Here is a 24,252-nt window from a genome sequence, read left to right on the forward strand (position 1 = left end):
TTCCCAATTTGACTCAACTTGAAGCCTTTCATATTTTTTCACATCATTGGATACTTATGAGGTGCCAAATCATTTAACACATCCACAGGTTACCAACATCGAGAAAGCAATGGAAATTTCAATTTGATTATTGAACTTTTTCTGAAATGGATCCCTCTTTCTACATTGATCATTGAAGCTGCTGAGGAAATGGAAATATTGAGTAATTGGCAAATAATCGAAACAATATGAATCTAATGCGATTTTGACACAAGGTATAACAGTACAAATAGACTGAAGCTCACAACGAATATGCAGTTGTATATATTCTAGCAGAGTAAATCTGACCACCATAACCATTCCCTTGACGTTACAGTGACCTTGAAATGAAAATATTCTCACTCAACAATGACTGGTAGTAAAAAACTGAGAAGACATAGATATCGGCAATTGAAATTTTGAATGGAGATAGGGTGTGAGAATTTACGAACGCAGGGTAGATATAGCAAAGTTGCTTATGCTTGATGTTAGTAGTTCACTTACTTTTATGAGGCCATTCGCTAAAAATAACCTTCGTTGTACTATTTGCATTTTTACTAGTGTCAGAATTATCCTCCTCAATTCTGATTGAAAATTTGGGATGATCGAACAACAAAGTATTTTCTGTTGTTGTTGAATGTTCCAAAACTTTGGGAGGCGAACTCCAAGCCACTGTAGTAGCAGGTGTCACGATGTAAACCTTCTCTTTAGTGTCAGACGATAATGTAACTTTGGTTTCATCCCACAGGGATTTCTTCTCTTTAGTATTCGAAACAGTTGTTTTCATATCTCTTTCCGTATTAATCTCCGTTGTAGAAGCAACTGTTGTACCTTCTTCAATGGGTGTCGTAACATCATCTAAGGACAGACTATTTCCAACATCATCTTGGAAATTTTCTTTCCTGACCGACCCAGCCGGTTCTTGATCGGACAAGAAGTTACTGAGGGGTTGAATTGTTGTATAGTCATATGGCACAGTGGTGAGGTATTGGTCAGGAATTCTTTTCGAAGGGTTGAGTTTTTGTACGACACCTTTACCAGAAGATAATTTTTCCGTGGTTTTGGCAAAAGCTTGATGTGTCCATTCGTCTATGTTTTTCTGGAATGTCAGGATGTCGAACGGAAGGTCCTGTATTTTTGTCTGCGCATTTTCTCCTATAATATCTTGAATATTATACGCTCTAGTGGAACTAGGCTTCTGGAAACCTGAGGCTGGGACACTTGAAGTGGGTAAACCATCGATATTCGTCAGAAAATGTGACCATAAACTCTGTTCAGTTGATGGGGGTGGAGTGTAGACAGGGACCAGTGTTGTGTAAACCTCTTTTTTCGAATTAGCTTGACCAGATAATATATTCTTATTATACATTCCATTTTTGATCAAGTTCTTCGATGTGGTGTTAAAATTATAATACGGAATTATAATCTGAATATGCTTGGTCTTCTTCATTGGCGCTTCAGTGGAATCGAACGATGTTGTCCAAGCTGACTGAACTGACGGAGGAGTCATTTCCATAGAAATTCCACCCCATGTTGGTGTCCACTGACTGTAATCCATCGGTGGCTCTGTAAATTTCAACTCTTTCGACGCGTTCTTCTTATCGAAGCCATTACGTAGGTTATTTACTATTTCTCGTTCCACTGAATTGATATCATCAATGTCTTCCCTACCAGTTATGGGGATAGTTGATGAATCGAAGGAATGTATTGTGATATCTCCATTGTTATCTCTTTTGGAGGATTGGTCAATTTTTTCGTAAGTTTCGTTATGTGACGATGCTGCAATCTGTGCATCATCTACAACGATAGGATTTTCATTCAATTTCTCTGGGTTCACATTAGGGTTAACGAATATGCCAGATTGGATAGTGTTGGGTTTTGAATAGGCACGATCAGGTATATTTATAGACTGTTTGTTCTGGTCGCTTATATTGATTAGTTTTGTCGTTTCTGGTTCATTTCTAATGCTGAGGTCCACAATGGGCGATTGAATCACATTTATGGGATGTTCTATAGAGGAAACGTAATCTGCAATTGGAACACTTTGGAGTATTTGGATGGATTCCACCTTTTCGGAGCTGCCAAGACCTGAAAAAATATCGTTTCTTTGTGAATAAGTTAGCCTCCATACAATACCTGTTGAAAGAATGCTTGGCTTACTCCTGGGAAAAATTGAACTCATATGTATTTAGAAATATATTGATACACTGCCCAATAATTGAAGTGAATAATTTGCGTACATGTAATAATATGTAAAGAGAATAAAAAAATTATTTTCTGTCAGTATGTACCGGTGTATTAACCTTTTCCGGATTGTTTGATCGAAAACAATCCTACCGGTTGCTTGTCAAAATGAGTTATAAATTCGAGATGCTGAGGAGAATGGACTACGTTGTGCGGTTAACCGTGTAAGCCGATCTTTTTCTAAGGATATAGCTCTTTCTCTTCCACGTATATGCACATCGTAATCAAATTAAAGTCCCTTATATTTGGAATCTTCCTTCAACGCTACTAAAAATGACATCAAAGGAAGCTTTAACCTTAAAGGGCAAATTTTTTTTATGACACTGGACGTTAGCTTGTTATTAATTAATTCATTCATTGCTGCATTCCGTTGCCGAGAATAAATCTACAAAAAGACCCAAAAACAAAACAATCGTTATGATCAAACTTATAATTTCTTAGAGCTACTTGCGACTATGAGCCCTCCTGTGACTGAAGAGACTCAACCGTGACCTACAGATCCTTCCACACCTCAGGCATGGATAGTCACCAACCAGATCTGGCCGCCGCTGTATTCTTCTCGAGTATCCATTACAACTGTGGACCAAAGACCTCCACTGTGATCTGTCTAACGCTTATTGTTCCCAGTTACGATGGACATTAACTGATTTTAGGTATTGGTGCAGTGTATCCTTAAACCACTTATACAGGCCTCCTGGATTCCGAGCTCCCTCTGTGAATTAGCCATACAGTGCTACTTTGGGTAGTTTTGTGTCTTGCATCCACAGAATGTGACCGCTCCATCTGAGTCGGGCCCTGGTTACTTGAGTCTCAATTGTTCTACAACTCGCGCGTTGCAAGACTTCTTCATACGAAACTTTGTGGAACCATCCGATGTGCATTATTTGTCTTAGATGACGTTGTTGCGTTTGTTCAAGCTGTTTAATATGTCGCCTCTAGAGCGTTCAGTTTTCGCTTCCGTCAAGAAGCGTTGGGAGGACCACTGCTTTGTATACAGCTGTCTTGGTCTTCAGATTGAGGTCGTGATTTCGAAACACTCTGTCCTTTAGCTTTCAGAATGCTCGTGAGGCCGAATTGATTAGTAGAAATATCACCCAGTCAACCAGAAATGTAACAGTAAGTCGCAGGGAGTACCCAAAAATATCGCATTGAAGCGCTTCTTTGAGAAGTTTCATGGATGTACTTAAGATTTTACATTGTGGACATTAACGTCCGCATATTGTTAAGTTTGCGAATTCCTCAACTTTAGATCCCTAGTGGTTGCATGTAACATCATATTGAGATGTTCCGATGAAGTGAACATAGCTACTATTATGCGACTTCTCTCTGTTGATATCTTTGAAATATTGAATCTGTGATATTTTTAGAACATGAAATGATGTGTTGTGAATAAATTTCGATGAACTCTACCCAGCGACTTCTCTAAGAAAAACTTTCAGTAACTGTCTGAAATGTTCTATTTATCAGCACGTGGTCTCGAGGTTAACTCATAACCTAAATCCCGCTATGCAAAACGTGGTGTGACGTGTTTAGTTCTGTGACTGCGTTGTGTTGAGAGAATGAACAAACAAAATCTTTATGAATGAATTTTTAGAATGATTTTTTTAACCGAGCTATTCTATTATTAAATTTCGTTTTAGTTAAGTGTTACTTGACGTTGATTGATCAATTAACGTGCAGTAAAAGGTGAGTAGTTATATAACCTATTGAAATAATGACTACATCATGATCACTTCTTGGCCCTCTTATCCTCCCCATTTTGTCACCTTTGTAACGTTCAACTTTCAACATACCTCATATGAATTTAGGTGATAAGTAACATTCACAACCTTCAAAATCAAACTTGGAATTGATTTGAATCATCGAGAGAACTTCAAATTATTATTTTAGATACTGTGCTGGAAAAAAATCACCTTCTACTGTTGTTAGATTTTTCATGACACTCAATTTATTACTATCACTACAGCTCTGATTTTTTCTTCTTCAGCTGGACCATGCCGTTCCTGAAGCGGAATGAAGATTTATAACAAGATATATGTTCTTTATTTTATATATTTGGATTTGTATGAAACATATTAATCTTGAATAAAAAGATATCAGTAATTCATATAGTTGTTCAATTTCCCTTTTGAGGATGAGAGCAGAATGCGAAATATATGTAGGTAAGAGTAAAGAGTAAACACAGGGTACAAATGAGGCGTTCAGAGCTGAAGAGGCCCAAGCTACATTTTTTCTGAAATTGAGTTTACGAGTATATAAAATTTTGATTCATTTTCAGGCAGTTCTTACTGTTAATTCAATTTCAGAAAAATTGTAGCTTGGGTCACTTTTCCTCGGAATGCCTCGAATATAGAGTGCAAATTGATTGCCACGATGGTAATTATCAAATTGAACATGAATATAACTTCAATAGAGGATACACTTTGGTAGTTTATTCTGTCAAAATAATCGTTCCAAAAACCTCCAAAATGAGAAGTCGCAAAGTTGCTGTCTAGGGTGCTTTTTTTACACCTACTATGTGATGTACTGGGTAATTACCCGCGATATGCGATGTTGCGGACATTAAGCACTCTCCAGTAAGTACTGGTGGCCTTTTTTTGAATCAACATTGTGAAGTCGCATTTCCACAGTGGTAATTCCCAACAACTTCCCTGTGACTGAAACTGGTTGACTGGGCATTGTTTTAATATTTTTCATTTATATACCCTATCATGAAAGTATACATAAATGTAGGTATTAATTGAAGGTTAAACTGAAACAAAAGTTGCAGGAACTGCAGTTAAATATGCAGAAGAAGATGTTTGAGAATGCTGTGCATTTTTTTTAACTTTTTCTTCATGGTGATCTTCATCCATTTGAAGATATGGCGTTATTGATTTTGAATTTGAATGACCCATGATTTTTATAAGTTGCTCGCCCACCCTTTTTTTTGCGAGATTGAACCAGAAGAATATAATGAATAATCATTATAATCTATTGACGCCAATACCTTATAATATAGGTATTATATAGTTTTTTTATTATATAGGTAGTTATATAGTTTTTTGTGTTTTCCTTCCGTGTGAACAATGATCACACTAATGGAGGAGTTCACAACTGGAATTGAACTAGAAGCTTTGGCTTGTAGTACAGTCCATTTGCTTACTATGTTTCTTCCAGCAGGAATATCTTTATACTATTTTCTGTTCATCTTCCTCGCAAGATTCACATTGAGAAAGAGTCGTTTTGTTTTTATTCCAACCCCCTGTTTTAGGAATTTTTGACAGAGTCGAATTGGACACTAATCAAGATCGATTTTATTGTTTATTAGCCATTTCAGTGATGCGCATGGTTTTTCCTTCCTTGTGTCGTTTTAGTAAACACAGGATCGTGAACAATCTTCTGTTTTTTCACCTACGTTATTTTCTTCTTCTTCAAAGTATGAAATTAAGCTCTAGTGGCATTCTCCACCCCGTCAGGTCCACAAAAAAATAGCATACGCTTGTATTTTTTCATCAAGCCATAAAGTGTCATGAGGACCATATTTTGTGTGTGGGTAATACGCAAACATACTCCTTTCCACACGGCAGGTATGAACAGAAATACTGATAATTCGATTCAGGTGCAAAAGATAAGTTTTTCCTCGAATATCCATTTCAGTTATTGAGCAGTGTACCTACTATGTTCAGACTTATTTTTCGAAATGATGAATTTTGGTTCTAAAATTGATTAACAGCTGGTTCTCTTCAACGCGGTGCAGATAAAACACGCTGAAAGTGTTATCATCTGAAGAAAATGAAATTATTACCCAGCCTGTGAAGTGCTCTGTAGGTAATGACTAAGATTCTAATTATTATATACTTAATAGGTGCATATCACGAAACCTGGTAAGAAAATATTTTTTCATTTTACAATGACTCAAATTTCTCAGTTGTAAGTTGTAAATACATTCAACTGCTTCAATTTGAAATATTTAGGCCTAGTTTCATGGCCATTAGACATGGCCATTAGTGCAGATTTCTACGGGTCGGTAACCTAATTGGGGGATTCTGCATGTTTATTTTCCAACTCTGAAAGCTCACCTTGTCTGAATTTGATATAATTATGAAGGGGAACCAAAGGCCTTATACTCAAATTGGGAAAGGCTATGGGGTAGCCGAAGTCATCATTGTCTCCGGATGATAATGGAATCTGCTCAATGCCGTGGATGTCGGGCGTACTGTAAGCATCTATTGGTTTACTGGTATATGGAGGAAACTCTTCATCCAGAACTGAATGCTGAGACACCGGAGGCTGCAGGATATCCTGAATACTGTTGGGATTTTTATGATGATGATTTACTGGTACCAAATGAGTGGTGAAACTTGGAGGTGGCGGTGGTCTCATTCCAAGGATATTTATATAATTTGTATGTGTCGAAGTTTTTATTGGTGGGGGAAACACGTGCCCCTTTGTGGGAGAACTTGAGGAAGGAACGCTCAGAGGCACTGGAGTCGCTTTGCCTCTGAACTGAAAAGTTGGAGGTCCATAGCTGTTCGGAAGCTGGGGGAAGGCTGAAGGAGTTTCTGGTATATTTTTACCATTAGCAACCGGAACATATTGATTGAAGGAATGTCGAATATCTTGAGGTATATCAAGTGATCCAACAAGAACAGACGGGGTTATTTCAATATTGGGAACGCCATACTGTGGTGATGGAAGATTATTATTAGGGGGACCATACTCCACATTAGGTAGATCTTGATGTGTTGAAGGTGGACGATCGAAAGTAACATCAAGGAAATTCTGGTTCGACTGGGTATTTACTGGCGAATTGGGAGGGTTGGGTGGGCCATAGACCGGAGGAGGGTTTAACCCATCCAGAATAACGTTATGGACTTCGTGCTGTGGCACGAAATTTATCACGTTGTTATTCCTACCAGACTTTCCTGGTATTGGTACCCAAGGCTCTCTGTTGCAAGGATTACAATCAGACGATTCAAGTGTCGTCGGATAAGACTGGGTATAGTGTGGTGGGGAGAGATCGCCAGGGGGGAGGTATTTTGGAGGATTCCTATTAGGTGGAGGCAGATATGATGCGGAATGATGGCCGGCAGATGGCACTGAATCTAATTCGTTATTCGAAGTTCCACCACCGAACGGGAAAATCCAGCTGGCGATTCTTGATAAAAATCCTGGTTCTTCTTTGATGTAAGGTTGTGATTTTTGCAACTGGATTCTGTCTTGTGCTGAATTTCGTTTACTCAACCTATTTTTGGCCGTGCTTCCAGATTGTACGAGCAAACACAGCCATAGTAAGAGTATGATGCCCTGAAAAAAAAATTAGAGTCAATTCAAAGAGGACATTTTTGTTCATTATAGACAGTAACAACACAGAGTGTGTTTTTTCAATCGAATACAGTTTTTATCTCAAAAATTTTGTTGCTAATAGTTTTTTGGAAATTGAAATACTTCTACAAAATGCTTAGGGCTTAGCGCTCAAAGCATATTTTTTAAGAGATCGCCACAGCTTTGATTATATCTTAGTTTTTGGAATTGGAATAATGGAATTAATATTTCAACAAAAGCACATAGTTGGGCACTCACCTAATATAATATAATTAAAAAAGTGGAAAACGTTCAATGCTCAAATATAACATTTATTTTTCGTTCGATGTTAACTATTTGTCAATGTAGTGAATAAATAATTGTACGAATTTAAGGCTGAAGAACCCTTGGACGATAGAAGTTTGTTAGCTTATTATAAGTACAACTACTTATTATACTACCATACTGTATTCTTATTTATTTTAGCAGTCGGTTGGCCATGAAATAATTTTCTCAAGTTTTTGTAACTAGAACGGAGTAAGGTTGGCACTCATGAAATGTCGTTAATGTCATAACGCCGTTGCCACAACTAATATCGATTTTTATTACGACAATGCCGAAAGTGATTGAAAAAAGAGACAGGGTTTCAGGAAGTGCTATTTAGAATTCAGGTCCGCTCATTGAAATAGTTATATGTACCCTGATATTCTAAAATCCACAATACGTCAGACGGTAGCGAACATATTCAATGTAAGAGAATTTATATAATGTTTCATCTGAATCTAAACGACTTATATTTCAGCTGGATATTACCACAATCAGAAAGATTGTGAATGAAGAGGATGACAAAGTATTTCCTTCTATTGGGAGACCCATAAAAGTGGTGGCATTTGAGAATTTTATGTTTGAGTGAATTAATGCGAAAAGTTTACTACAGGATTTTCGATAAATGTCATCGGAGAATAAGTTTCCTAAAATGGATTTTTCTATTTTTCATTTGACTTGTCCTATACATTGTAAATGTTTTAAGGTACCAATAAATACCTAATTATTATAATTGTATCAATGTATTAAGATAAATAGCCACAAATACGCGCCAGTTGTCCTGTTAATTGCTTATTCATGTGAAATTTTTGTTCAAAGGTGAAGTTTATCTTAACTTGAAACTTCCTTCAATTCCTTTTACTTATATTGATGCAAGATGATTTTTGTTGAAGAATTTAACATTCTTGTAATTATCTGTTAATTCCTTCGGGAGATACCCATTCCCAACCACTGCATCATATGCATTTGATCTTCGGGTTGATAGTTTTGAAATCTACAAAAAATGATGTAAGCCAAAGAAGATAACGAACATTAACTCTCCTCAAGCTTGTGCATATTATGATATTATACTCATCTCTTGTATTTTCCATGCAAATAACTGGATTTGGTATCCCTTCGATAAGTTTGTATAAACTTCAATTATGCTCGTCACATATTTTCCGAAGAGATTCGACAATGTGATAAAATACGTAATAACAGAAACTTTTACGTAGAACGGGCAACATAGCGTTGATTTAAAACCCAAAAATGTTTTGACAAGCTTCATAACCCCACATTTTCGTATTATACAGAGTGAAATGTGTCAAATTTCCATGGCCAACCGACTGCTAAAATAAAAGTGAATGAAGTATACTAATGATATATAGAGCTAATCTGAATTAATAAAGAATTCCAGTTCTACCGTTCATGTATTCAAAGATTATATTCATTGTACAATTTCAACCAACAAGAAGATCTCAAAACAATCCCTGTGTGATGTGTGAGTTTTCCAAAATCAGTAGGTAATATGTATCACAAGTAGGTACAATGCGGTGAGCATCAAAGTAATTAATATAACGGTCACAATTAACCGAAAGCTTAAAAATGGAGAAGATCCATTGAGACTATTGAAATTTCAGAAGGACTTTCATGGCAAAAAATTTCACTTCAGCTATTTAATACCTTCTAAATTTCATTGTTGAATGAGATAAAAGTGAAACTGGCATCGCATTTCTCCGTCTCAAATTAAAACGAAATACGACTCCACTGGAAGAAATGAATGAAAGCAAAATGAGTGAGAAAAGAAGGAACACGCAAGATCTTTCTCACGGAGCTCGAGAAGACATATTTCAATGAACATCTGAGTACGAAATCGACTCTCCTTGACCTTCATTTCATTGCTATAATAAGTACCGAAATGCATGAGATTACTATTGGTGTGAAATTTTACTGAACTCGTTCTGATCATTCAGTCTTCGTGTTCATTATACATGCCCAATAATTAAATCCACATCCCTCATTTGAAACTTGAGTGGATAAGGTATACGATTCTATTCGAACTAAAAACTAAGAAGTCTGAAAGACTGACACCCTGTGTAGTAATGGCGAAATTATATGCTGTTTTACAACATTCAAAATTGAATTCATTTTGGAAGAATCAATCGACAATAGTATCCACCCTCACCAATGAGTATTAACGCTCAAAGCTCTCACTTAGACCACTTTTTGAGAGGCGAAAAAGTGAAAGCTTAAAATCTGTTTCTTCTAAAATTTCAAGAATTCAGTGAACGTTTCGAAAGTTCCCAATTTTATATGAGAAATCCAATGTTTACTTTCTTATATCTGAATGGTTTTTTGCACCTAGTTCCTTAACTATTTCAGTTTCAGTTCTTGCTGTTTGCCTTTATATGAATTTTGAATCAGTTATTATTTTATGTTTTCACAATCAACTTTGATTCAAAGTATGATTTTTTTTGCCATAATATCTAGACGTAAACTTAGTACACATTGTCACGTCTACAGTATCAAGCGCAGTGGTTCTTTTTTTTATTTTGAAGCTAATGAATAATAATAACGAAAAAAAATATAATCTGACAGTTTCAGCAAGCCGAAACATTTTTGAAATATCTCCTCTTCTGGAGTTGTTGAGCATAACATTTACTAAAAATTTTGGCCGAAGCAATTTTTTCTACGTTTGAACGTTTTCGAGATATATGGCGATGAATGTAGACCAGACTGGGTTTCTACATTGACCTTGGCCTTTCCCATGTGTGGCTAAGCTCTTCACCCTTATCGCCCTCTTACTCGAAAAAGGTTAAGAGTATGTAAAATTGGTTCGAACAAAAGTTGTACAGAATTTAGTATCTACAACTTTTATAATGAATACAGGGAAGAGGTACAGGAAGGTTTCAAAAAAATGCCTTGTTATTATCTTAAAACTTTCAGATTAAGAAAATCCCCGCTGATTAATGTCAGATTAATGGCTCAACACGTCTGCAACACCGAGATTAACCATCTGTATGAAAACATGGGCGGTCCTACGGGGGGGGTAAAGGGGGTAATTACCCCCCCCCCCAGAGCCCATAACGAATACGATTTTTTGAATTTTTCATATAAAAAAACTAAGAAAAAACAATATTATAATGAAATGAAAAGGAGAGATTCCTTTACAGTGCATCCCATCTTGGCTGAGACAGCCAGGTTTCTCGATTGTTCTCGTTTGCAACAGCCGAGAATTCTCTAGAAAATTCACTCGAGAATTCATGCGCCGTGAATTATGTATCGCTACATACGCACTTTCGGTAGAATTCTCTGTTCATTTGCATACAAAATAATCTCTCAAATCTCTGCCGTTTTCTTACCAAGATTTGGTAGAGAATTCTCGGCCATTACAAACGGGCTTTAGATAGAACTTTTTTGTGAAACTCAAGTTATCCTAATCAGATTTTGCATAACTGTTTCCGTTTATGAGATACAGGGCGATGTTGGAAATTGATACTTTTCGTATCCCTCCTTTATCTCCGAAGTTTTGAGAAATAGTGCTGAGCTGAAAACTACGTCTGATACAAAATTTTGCGTAGAATACAGTGTCGTCTTCAATTTTTTTTTCGGGGTATGGTTTTGAAGATACGACACAAACTTATATTTTTTTCAATGGAACACCCTGTACTTTATTACTTCGTTGAATTCAGAAATGCTGAAAAACACTAAAACATCACATAATGATGATTTTAGAGAAGAAGAATCAATTTGATGATTCTTCTTTCAAAGATAATACACTCATCACTAACACGAAAAACAAAACGAAGGTACTGTTATGGTTTGCGTTTCCCCAATATAATATTGTTTAGTTTAGTTTTTCTAATGAGTACTAGGAATTAGAAGAAATTTTATTTAATTTATAAGAAATTTATTCATCATAGATGCTATGCTAGGAAATTTTGGATGGCATGGAAACATAAAAAAAAATAATAGGGAGTTGTCAGTCAAGAATAGTTTTCAGAAAAGTCACTCCTTGAATAGACTAATTGAAATAATTTGCTTTTTATAAGTTACGATTCTGTTGATGGATTTTAACAAAATAATATATAAATAAAATTTGAATTCAGCGGTTCGTAACAGTACCTACCTAATAGCAGCACATAAATAATACAAAAATTCATAATACAAATAAGATAGAGAAGAAATACCAATAAAATATTTATTGGTATTGATACAAATTTTCAACATTGCATAATATTTTACTAATTATAATTAAACTGTTCAAATTGCTGTCCTAATACATAATTGAAAAACCTTTTCAATACGTGGTATAAAGACTTTATACTTTATAGTGCATTTAATATTATAAAAGGGCTGTTTTATAATTTCTCTGTTGATGCACGAAGTTCTTCGGGATTGTTGTGTCTAAACACAATAAAAATTCATAGCGATGACAGCTAGATCAGATTTATTTTTTTCTCTTCAATGCCTACTTGATTGAACAATGCTTCCAAATGTATAGTAGCCATAATAACAACGAGGATGTTTGTATCATACATGAAATACTACTCTTACGGCCGGTTTCATAATCAAAACTAAAGTTCCTTTAATTTTAAAGCTTCCTTTAACCCTACTAAAAATGACACTAAAGGAAGATTTAAGCTTAAAGTGACTTTAAATTTGATTATGAAACTGGGCGTTAATAATCAAAAGTAATAATCCTCTTATTGGAACTTGGAAAATTCATGGCTCACTAACAAAAAATCATTATTATGTGATGTTCTAGCGTTTTTTAGCATTTCTGAACATCCTTCCTATATAATGTTTTACATAATTTTGAAGGGAAAAAAATAACGAATTCAACGAAGTAATGAAATACAGGATGCTCCATTGAAAAAAATATAGGTTTGTGTCGTATCTTCAAAACCATACCCTGAAAAAAAAAATTGAGTAGGCCATTGGATTTTACGCAGAATTTCACAAAAAAGTAGGACAGAAACGTGAAAACCGCACGGCTCTATCTTAAATAACAAGCGAGAACCCCTGTCTCACCCAAAATGGGATGCACTGTACAATTTAAAGAAAAAAAAATATAGTACTGCAAATGCTAACCAAAGACACCTACAGGGTGTTATTTGAAGTCTTAATTGGAAATTTCAATTGTTCTTTCAATTACTACCCCCCCAGAAAATCAGTCTAGGACCGCCCTTGTATGAAAATCTGACACGCTCGAGTATGTACAACTAACGATTTTTTTTTACATCTTCAAAGGACCACTGTGACCTTGCGTCACGTCCGAATCGCCAGTCTCTTGAAAAGTGGCTTCCTTTGGGTCCAATTAAAATCTTCTCAAAAAATCTGACAAGCTCGAAAAAAATTTTTTTCAACCATTCCGTACTCCTAGCCCCACCTCGCAAAAAGTCAGATTAACATGAATTCATTATCAGTGAAACGTAGGACATATATAGTATCTCAATCTGACAAGCTCGAGTATGTACAGGGTGGGCAAAATTGGTGATACATGAAGTGCAACTTTTTAACCCAACGAGATAGAGGAAAATGCATGTACCATTCATGTCGTCTTTTTTTGTGAAACTAATTATGCCATCAACTGCACTCCTCTTTCTTCTTTTGTTTTTGAGTTATAAGTTGAGTTTGAGTTATAATTTTAATTGGGGCGATTTCAACTTTGGTCATTATCTCCGTTTCTGTTTTGAGCTAGGATGTTGAAATGAAAACATTATACAGACACTTTTTTGATAGCAAACCAGTGGCGTACTATGATTCTTCACTACAGGTTTATTTGCTGAGCTATAACATAAAGGTGCGTTTTTTCTTATGAAAACAGTTTAAAATGACTTAAAAGAATCGCCATTTTTTCACCGTTCCAGAAATATATCATACATCGTCCTCAGTCTTTCTAAGTCATTTTAAACTGTTTTCATAAGAAAAAATACATCTTTATTTTATAGTTCAGCAAATATAGCTGTTAGAAAATATACCTGTTAGAAAAAATCATATTAGGTACGCTTTTGGATTGCTATCAAAAAAGTGTCTGTATAATGTTTTCATTTCAACATCCTAGCTCAAAACAGAAACGGAAATAATGACGAAAGTTAAAATTTTAATTTCAATCTCGAAAACAAAAAAAGATAGAGTAATAAAGTTGATAGCATTATTATTTTCTCGAAAAAAGACGACCGTAATGTGCCATGCATTTACCTCTATCTCGTTGGGTTGAAAAAATTGTAATTCAGTTATCACCAATTTTGCCCAACCTGTACACTTGACGATTTTTTTTACATCTTTAAAAATTGCAGTCGCTTTCCCCACCGCTGAAAGTACATACATCATGAAACCTTTTTTTCTTTCTACCACCTAATCTTCAAAATATACTGGGTCTCCACGACGCTTGAGTAAATCCCGATTTAGCATCGTCGGCATCCCAACTGTTATCGATTCTATACCATTTATATGCTATTTGTGTTTAGGTCCGATCCTCATTTGATCATTAATTTTTCATAAATTCCATAATATGGATGATGTAATTGAAAATATGCAGTAGAATATCCCCCTGACAGGATCAATGCTGTTGCTGAAATAACGATGTTTTTGAATAACAGCTCACATTCCGAACATAAAATTATTGGTTCAGCAGAAAAATGCGCAGGAATAAGAATTTTGTTGTGAATATTCTCAAATTGCTAAATTGTAAAAAGGTGTAAGTAATCCCAGTTAGTTTCTGTACCATCTACTTCTTTATTTTTGATCACTAAAGTGTTGTCATTATCGCGAAAATTTCAAGGAAGCTGGACAAACTTAGCTACTTAATTACGAATCACCTGAGTGCATCGAATCGTTTACTAGTATGACAAAGAATCAATTACTTTTTTTTCACGTCCGTCTATAAAAAAGTCGTAAAAACACAAACGTAAACTATACGTTCTTACATTTAAGGTCTTCCGTAAAAACACAAACATGTTCCAATTGAATAATTTGTGAATGGAGAGAAGCTATTGTTGGCCGAAACAATAAAGACTAATTCCATAGAGATAACGTGTCTGTCGTCACATGTGATGAAGATAAGTTGTTGTCTCGCTGAACTGCTTCGCATTTCCTTCTTGCAATAATTAGAGACTAGAGGTGAATTTGCCTAATTTAGAATCCCGTATGTTAGCACTTTTTTTCGTCTTATTTGGGTGGTTCAAAATTTGGTAAAATGGATAAACGCTCTATTTATTACCTATTAGGTTATACTCGTCACTTCGGCCACATACCATCGGGGTTGGGTGACGTCGTGAATGTCATATCGCCATTTATTGTCCCGCAACTACGGTATCGATTTCGGCTTACTAATACCCGGTTCAATAACCTTTAACGAATACAATAGCCCACTACAAAAAGCATTCAATTATGAAAAATTGTAACCAAATAATTTACTGCTAGAATGTCCCAATATGAATATCCTAGGTTTTCCCTTTTGGCAGAGTTGCGTATCAGTAGGGGGGGAGCAAAATGTGCCCCCTATAGGTTTTCGCGGTATGAATTTTGTATTGTATCAAATTTTTCGTCAAATGAGACCAAAGGCATATACAGGCTGTTTTCAAAGGTGAAGCTTTTTTTGACAGAAGGTAGAACTCGTTAAAATAAGTCGTTTGAACAAAAGGTGTCCATATAAAATATCCAAGATGGCTGAGATACAAGAACTAGAAGTTCGATAAAATTTTATTGAATTTCAAGTACGTGACTGTGGAAGGTCTCCGGCATCGCAAAAACGAAACAAAACATAAACATATGGCCGGACAATGAATCGTCAAGTACCAAGTTCATCGGATTAGATGCATCAGGTCACTTTTCAGAGAATCATAATGGTTGTATCGTGTAATTCAGGGTAAAAAAAAATGTAGAATATCGGGGCAGGTTCTTGGAAGTGCTTATGCTAGTAATGTTGAAAAAGTGCTATGATGTTTCCCCATTTCATCCTATTTTTACGACAATTGTTGGAATGTTCGAACAAGAAGATTGTGATGCCCATTGTAAAAAACTTCGTGAATAATTTGGACGAATTTTGTAGGTGAGATTTTGAAGTATTCTATTTTTTACACTTGTGTCCCAAGTCTCTTTCGTCAGTTGGTATCGAAATGAGGCATTCGATGAAATCGTGTAAGTTACTAAAAAATAATGAGAACAATTCGTCAATCCTAAGTTTCCATTTTTATTACCACGTAAATATTGAACGAGCCAATATCCTAAACGAAATCACATGGTCGAATCAGGAGATAAGTTTTCTCCCAGTGCGATAATTCAGCCAACAAACGGTCTAGGGTTGTATTGAGATCTATTTTAGTAGTCATTTTCAATTTTTTTTTCAACTTTGTCATTTCGAAAGTTTTGTATAGGTGCTTTTTGGTGAAACGCTTCATTTTGACCAGTTCTACCTTCTATTGAAAAAAAAGCCTCAACTTCAAATACACCCTGTATTACGGAATAACTGATTCCGTTATACAGGTTGTCAAAGTTTGGCCAATTTTTCAGAATAATAAAAAATAATCATTTGAACACCAGTTTCAGGGAAATATCTCTTTAAATAACAAAAATTCAGAAAATCCATTCCTTAAACAATGTTAATCTATGAATACATACTGCAGATGTAATTAAGAGAATATAAGTAGCAAGCTAAATTCGTTATTATTTCCAAAAACAAAATGAAAATAGAATTGAGATGTAACGGGTTTAGTTTGCAAAAGGGTTTAATCTTGAGCTCCAGCTATTCTTTCAATAGGAGGAATAGCAAACCCACCCAGGTACCTACTAGTCGGAGACAGAGTTCGGGGTTATCTAAGGTGGTAGCGATAACAAGTACTTTAAAACCGAATTTATAACAACAATCCAAATTACAGTGAACCATACAGTTATTTCCAAGTCAAGAAATATAATAATATATACAGCTGATGACCAAGTTCAAAAATGAGGAAAACAGAAATGCAATAATTAATCTGTCACGGTGATCAGAAATTCAAACTCAACACAATGAAATTAATGAATTAAGCAATATTCAAATTAATTATATTCAGTAAAAATATCAGGTATTAAAGAAAGAAATCAATAGTGGTCATTTTGATTCCTTCTGAGACAAGGAGGGATGTACGGGGTTTACACAAAATTTACAGTAACCGGTTGTCTCAAGTCCTTGTAATCGGGTTTAATCCCGAGCACTTTCAGTGATTTCCAGAGTACAGGCCAATCAGAATTGAAACTATTCAATAAACGGGACGGGGTTGATGCAGGTGGAACAATGCAACAATTTACAGGATAACGGGGTAGTTTATCGTGGTCTCTCCGTGGCAACCTTGGGTGTACACGCCAAGCATTACCAGTGGAACGACTTCGAGACTTCTGTCGATTAGTCTTGGTTCACCAGAGAACCAAGCGACAGAAGTCTGCGTTAAACAGGGTGATTAACACAATTAAACAAATAAAAGAATGCAACTTTGAATCACGAAGTATGCGGTATCAAGAAAAGACTTACAGTTTGTTCCGGTACGGTCATACCATCACTTAGAGAAAAGAGAAAAAGAAAAGAAAAAACTCTAATAGGAAGAATATTAAAATTTATCAGAAATGAATCGAATCAAATATGAATTGATCGCAGAACAGTGAATAATGAATGCAGAATCATGAATTACCGAATAAAGAATCTAGAAAGAATGACTAAAGAATACAGAATCATGAATGACGTTCGTCTGGTGGTGCTGCCCTATTTATCAACTTTCGAACATGTGGACGGTCATGTGATCAAAATTTAATCCAAAAATTCGGTATTCTCGAATATTCTCCCCAGAAGAAATATTCTCGGTGGAAATTATCTCTTTATCGGTAAAAGAAACTGTCGTTATCTGCAATCCACGTTGTTTTTTATGCTGAATTCGGTGTGTTTTTGTGACGGAAAAACAACGCCGAATGCAGAAAGACACTTTTTCTTTGTTTTGGATTATTACGGCGGATTAATGATGGAAATTTCAATTATACGGAATTTGAATTTATTAATCAGGATTCTGAAAAATATTTCTGAAATGAAACGGAATAACTATATTAAAACTGAAATCTCCATCAGACGGTGTTGCATTGCTTCAACTGGAAAATTCAGGGAAACGGACATTTAAAACGAGGCTTGATTTTTATTTAAAACAATCAAGTATCGTTAAAGAGAATATGCAATATTTATTGCCACCGGAATCGTGGTAACTCATTTATTGTATTATAAATACATACTACTTTGTTGACCGCATGAATGGAAAAAAGTTTTTCTTATACTGGGTGAGTCTTCGACTTGTACATATATATGAACAGTATACATTCTTGGGATCAAAAGAAACACTTTTTTTGTTCACCATTTTTTCTGAATCGGCTCGTTTCAAAAAATACAGGTTGTTGAAAAATCATCAAATCTTGAAACTGCGTAATTTGATGTTAAAAATAAAAAATATGTGAAATTCGAAAAATAGGGTAGTTTGACCGAATGCAACTGTTTTAAAAGATTCACAGATATGTAGTGTCACAGATTTAGCTAGTCATTCTGAAGTTACCCAAACTGTTTTTTCAACGGTGGCACAGGTCATGATGAAATCTCAAAAGCCGAATCGGAAATAGTGGTATGGAAAAAGGGTTGTTTTTTTCCTCAAGAATCTACTGTTGAAATATTGGTACGAGTCAAGGACTCACCCTGTGTAATAGTTTAATGCTAAGATTAAAATGATATATTTAATGCTTGAGAAAATTTTAATGTCTGCTCTTCAGGGGTAACATAGCGCATTAAGAAAACTTACAATGGCCTCACGTTTTTATTCAGGCCGAATCGAAAAAAATTTTAGAAGAATAGTGTTTCTTTTGATATCAATAATCTACTATTGATATATATGTACAAGTCGAAGACTCACCCTGTATAGAGATACCCTTTTTATTATACTCAAACTCATACAAATAAATGTTGTAAATGTTCTTGGTGGGATAAAAGCTTTTTTTTTAAACCTCCATAGTAATACCCGCGTTCCGGTTTCTCGATAAAACTCAGTTCCATCTTCCGATAAGGTTATAAAAGTGACAATGTGCCAAATTGAAAATTAATTTCGTAAATTTCTCCCTAGTAAAACCGCAGACGACGATGATATTTCCATTGACCATATGCTGATATCCGACTCGACGAAATTGTTTCAACTTCCTGAGATAACTGACAAAGGACTTAAAAAATATTTACATGAGGATGATTTCTCTTGGACATCTAAAGTCAATAATCTCTCTTCTTCACCTAGCTTTTTACTACTCTTGTATTCAAATCACGAGGACGAAATGTATTGCCTATTAAGAGTATGTTCCAGATAATGTATCACAGTCTCAACAACGAAATTGAACAGTTTGAACCTAGTGAAAGTAGTATTCGAGCCATTCGTCAATTATACCATGCAACTGCCATCTCACCCGCTAGGTATGAATTAGCGAACAGCTCAAAAATTTTCATGGAACGGAAGTGGAATGAAATAATTGTGAAAATTCTGGCCAAAATTATAACGCATCTTTATGTACTCCATGTTTCATGCCTCTTATTTTGCACAGAAATTGAGTTTGAATATGGAGCATATCGAATAACTATTCAAGAATGATTGACATCCCATACGCAGCTTAATATCTGGTCACAAAAAATCTTCAATAATTTTTGTAGTTTCAATCACAGAACTGGAATATATCAATATTCTAGAAAAGTATTCGAAAAGAAAAAATATTCAAATTCAGAGCATATTTATCAGCATTCAAAATTAATAAAATTATGTTTCCAGTTTGTACGATTAAATTAAGAACATAAACAGCAGTACAAAATTCAGATTATCGTCGGTCAGTGCATAGATTCACATATAATCTTAGAACATAGATATCTATATTCTAAGCATAAAATAGGTCTATAGATCACAATACCAACCTTAATTCCGTAACACAAAATCTCAATTAATAGGCTATCACAGCGCAACTTAATTTCGATTTTCCTGAACCAGTCGAGATGTCAATCATTCTTGAATTGCCAATAATATAACGTGCGTTCAAAAAAATTCGTCGTCAAGTAGGTTATGGAATTTTGAACGTCGATATTCAGTGCCTAAACGTTATTCTTAGCTTGTGATGTATTATTTTACAGGTCAACTGTCAAGTTGAGCGTTTTGGATTGTTTGTAAATTAAAATTATCAGCAAATAATAAAGATGAGATTATTGAATCCTACTTCAGGAATGAGGAGAAAATAGAAGGCGAGTGGAAATATTCTGTTGAGAAATGTTTCAGCGACTTCAGGATGGATAATCCCAACGTTGCTATAGATTACTAATCTTTTCAAAGTCATGTTTCGCGATGTTACTTTTTTACATAATTGAAAGAACAAAAAACATAATAAGTACCTCGATTCGTTAAAGAGTTCAAGACTCATGTCTGTGACTTATGAAAATTTTTCCAATCGCATCAGATTGTTTGGATTCTTGTAATCTAATTCAATGAAAAAAAAAATGCTTTTCGCAGGTTGGAAGAAATCATTTTTGAATGTGCAAGTAACTTTTTCTGAGAAATTGCCCTTTCAAACAAAATTACCATATATAGCTTAATGTCATCAATGTTTACATTTGGCAGTGAAATCAACCTAGAAAATTCCATAGAGTAATTGACAACGAATTTTTTTGAACGCACGTTATTTGTATGTCATTAAAATTGCACATAACTTAGTTCATTAAAAATTGTTTTGAAAAACCGGAAATAAGTCACTTTACAATTACAGATATCGATTGAAAGTTAATCTGGGAGGACTCCGAATCTATTCAAATTCTTCAGGGTTTTCACTCCCAGTCTCTGAAACAAAATCAATAAAAAAATTGAAATAACCGATTTTTTCCTGCGTAAATTCTTGCACTAATTTGTAAGCAGCAAATCAGATGGAAAAAATTGTTGCCTGACAATGAACGAAAAATGGAACTTTATGGTAAAACTCCGTAACGTTTCGGAGTTTCTATCAGACTCCTTCATCAGACAAATTCTTAAAAATCTTCAGAATTGTAGTTTGTCAATTGACATTTGTCTACACACGCAGGAGCAAATCGATTATTTCAATTTTTCAATTGTGAAAGTGAAAGCCCTGAAGAATTTCAGCAATAGAAAACTTCGCCTCAATGTGTATTTTAGCTTTATCGTATTAAAAAGAGAAAATAATTAGTTTTCGTAACGGTGACGTGAAACATAGAAATGTTTGAAAATATCGTGCGTTCGAAATGATTCGTCGTCAAGTAGGCTACTATGGAATTTTGAATGTCGATATTTCCTATCTTAACGTAAATCTTAGCTTGTGTTTTACTATTTTCCAGGTGAACTGTCCAGTCAGCAGTTTGGATTGTTGTTGAATGAAAATTATCAGCAAATTATAAAGATGGCTTTTATGGACTTGCCAAAAAAGTGTTTTCAACTTCAAAATTGGGGAGAAAATAAGAGGAGAGTGGAAATATTCTATTATTAAATGTCCTAGAGACTTCATAGAGTATCCCAATGTTGCTGTAGATTATTATCAATCCTCCCAAAGTACTCTTTTGCGAATCAGGTGTGCTCAAGCAAAAGAGAAAGTGCTCGACCAAAGAAGAAAACCCCAGAGTTATTCAGCAATAAGGAAAACATGATGACAGAAGCTTCACGAACCTCTGTTTAGGTTTTATCTCGACTGGCTGGAGATTCCATTGGCCTATGCCACACGATTTGAAAAAAAAAAACATTATCCATTCAAGATTCATGTCTCTCACGTATGAAAATATTGCACTTCTCTTAAAATTTTCACCACCGCCTCAGATTGTTCCTGATCTGACACAATGAAATAAATATTTTCGCGTGTTGAGTAAAATTTACAGGTTACTTTTCCTAAAAAGTGCCTTTCCACGTCTCCGTACAAGCTCACAGAGCTTCTGAGAGGTACTTCGGTACCTACGGAAAATCTGGATAATATAATAATAATAATGATCAATGTCCTCATTGTTTACATTTTGGTTAGACGAAGTAATTCAAAGAAAAACATACTTTCAGTCATCGACCATCAACCTTCAGAATTCCATAGCCTTCTTGACGACGAATTTTTTGAACGCACGAGATTTCGTGAATAGCAGACTCATTCAGGGGATATGGTTTTATGTTATATCAGGCGGGATTGTACTGTAGAGTTTCACAAATATTGCTGTATTCCCAACTTCTTTCCAATAACGATTGCTGCTTGTCTCTTCAATGGAAATGTGAAATATGCTCTGCAATTCCGCAGGAGTTGCAAACTCTTCGAAGTGTGATCGCAGCAGCACGAAACATGAATTCAACAAATCTACCTTTATCGAACAACCTTGAAATGAAAGTGTACATCTCTCGAACCATGGGAGTAACAATTGACCCGCATGAAGCTGACCTAGAGAAGATCGGAGAAATTGTTCGTCATAAATGCCGAACCTCTTCCCATCGCGCTGTATTACTTATCTCGTCAAGAACTACACATATAGAGCTAATAATGTTCCACCGAGACCCCAACAATAAACTTTCAATTCTCTATCGTCTTATCAGCACCGTCAAATACAAAAGACTGGAGATTTCATTATCGAACGAACTCTTTCTATGATTAGTACATCACGATGGCTTATTGTTTCGCAACTTTCCAGCCATCAGTTGGTAGTTGTGTGCTGCTTCTTCTTTTACTGTGCTATTTCAGTACATGAATGAAGTTTTCACACTTGTAGGAAATGCGTGCTTGCCAATGACTTTCTGTGAGGTCGGAAATAATGAATTATTCATAAATTTCCATGCATCGATTGAATTCATTGTAGCAGATGCGCTTCAAATACACTGCTCAACAATTGATAAGGATTACTGACCTTCCCCCAATTTATTTCAGGACTATTCGCTTCAGGAAGTCAATTTTTATTAGATACCAGAATATGTTTAGCTGATATACTTGTTTTTTCAGAAAAGAATTGAAGAGTTTCATGTAAAAAAATTATTGTCAGTTCAAATGGCACCCATGCGTTGAAACGAGAAAAAAACAGGTTAAGCAACAAATACCACCACTGGTTTTTTATACAACCATTTGTGACCTTATAGTTATATAGTTATAGTGAGAAGGGGTTACAGTTCACTGCGACCTTAAGGTCTATTGTGCCCCCTAACAGAGCTGTTTTCATCGCGCCCTTTACAGCTCGCCTTCCAGATCCAGGGATCTGATGATATCCAATATCTGGGACGGCTTCAACGAGGATAATTCCCCACTCCTACAAGTTTCTTGTTCAAAGCACTCTTTCCTTTGGCTTGCAATGGCAAAGCATTCCGTGACCAGGTGAATAGGAGTTTCTTCCTCCTCCTCACAGAATCTACCCTCGTCAGTGTCAGACAAACCCATTCTCAACAGATGCTTCTTTAGGCGACAATGTCCTGTGAGAAAGCCAGTGAGTAGGTGTAGTTGGTTCTTACTGAGATCCAGATATTTTTTGGATCTAGCAGTTTCAAAGTTCCGAAGGAACTTTTTGGAGTGATCCATTCCTGGGAGATTCCGCCAGAGTTTTTCCCTTTCGGCTTTCTCCTTCTCCATAAACTCCTTCTTGAAGGTGCATTTTCCTATATTTGTGACCTTTCAATTGATCGATTTCAGAGGGCCAAAGATTAAATCAAAAATGAAAAGAACAATTCAAAATATCCCAGGTAACACATGTACATATGTATATACATATGTATGTTATAACAGATGTTAAATAATTTTAAAAAAGGCACTTATAATGAGAAATTTGAAGGTGATCCCAATCAATCGTTGAGCAGTGTATTCACTTTCGCCTTGTGGAGTATTTCAGTAGGTACATTATCCAGCCATTTCACCCCTTGAATTCTAATATATCACCCAGTGATGTCTAGTGGAACCATTGACTATTGAACTTTCAATGGTCCATAGTACAGCTTAAATTCCAAATGTCCTCAGAGGAAGAAATCTGATGGTGTTAAATGTAATTAATTATCTAGGCAGCCATTCTATCGGTTCTCCCTTACATATCCATTTCTCAGAAAGGGGAATTGAGAAAATCTCTCAGTTGTCGAAGAAAATGAGGTGAAGAGTCATCTTAAAGCCCTTTTTGTCATTAACTGTCTGTACAAATACTCTTAAATCATTTGAATGTACAGGACTAGTACAAATAGGGGAGACTGGGGAGGGTTGATACGTTTTTTGGAATTTTTATTCTGGAAACTAAATTATATGAAGAATCAGGACTTTTCTTATATTATATAATTCTTCAATTAATCGTTCAACAAAATAAATATAGAAGTCGCAAAACATAAACATCTTATTCTGTACAGAACGTTGAACACAAAAACATGCAAACTGTCTCAA

The 24,252-nt window shown here is 35.3% G+C and overlaps 1 protein-coding gene across 1 annotated transcript in view; it reads right to left on the reverse strand.

Annotated features, from left to right (window-relative positions):
* The window catches only part of LOC123309590, a 40,641-nt gene that overhangs the window by 1,073 nt on the left and 15,316 nt on the right, over nt 1-24,252 (reverse strand). Inside the window, exons 3-4 of the mRNA XM_044892779.1 lie at nt 6,324-7,551; nt 523-2,106 (exon numbers count right to left, since the gene is read on the reverse strand). Coding sequence (XP_044748714.1) covers nt 523-2,106; nt 6,324-7,551 — 2,812 coding nt within the window. The remainder of the gene's footprint in view (nt 1-522; nt 2,107-6,323; nt 7,552-24,252) is intronic.

This window comes from Coccinella septempunctata, chromosome 3, assembly GCF_907165205.1.
Source record: "Coccinella septempunctata chromosome 3, icCocSept1.1, whole genome shotgun sequence".
Classification (NCBI taxonomy): domain Eukaryota; kingdom Metazoa; phylum Arthropoda; class Insecta; order Coleoptera; family Coccinellidae; genus Coccinella; species Coccinella septempunctata.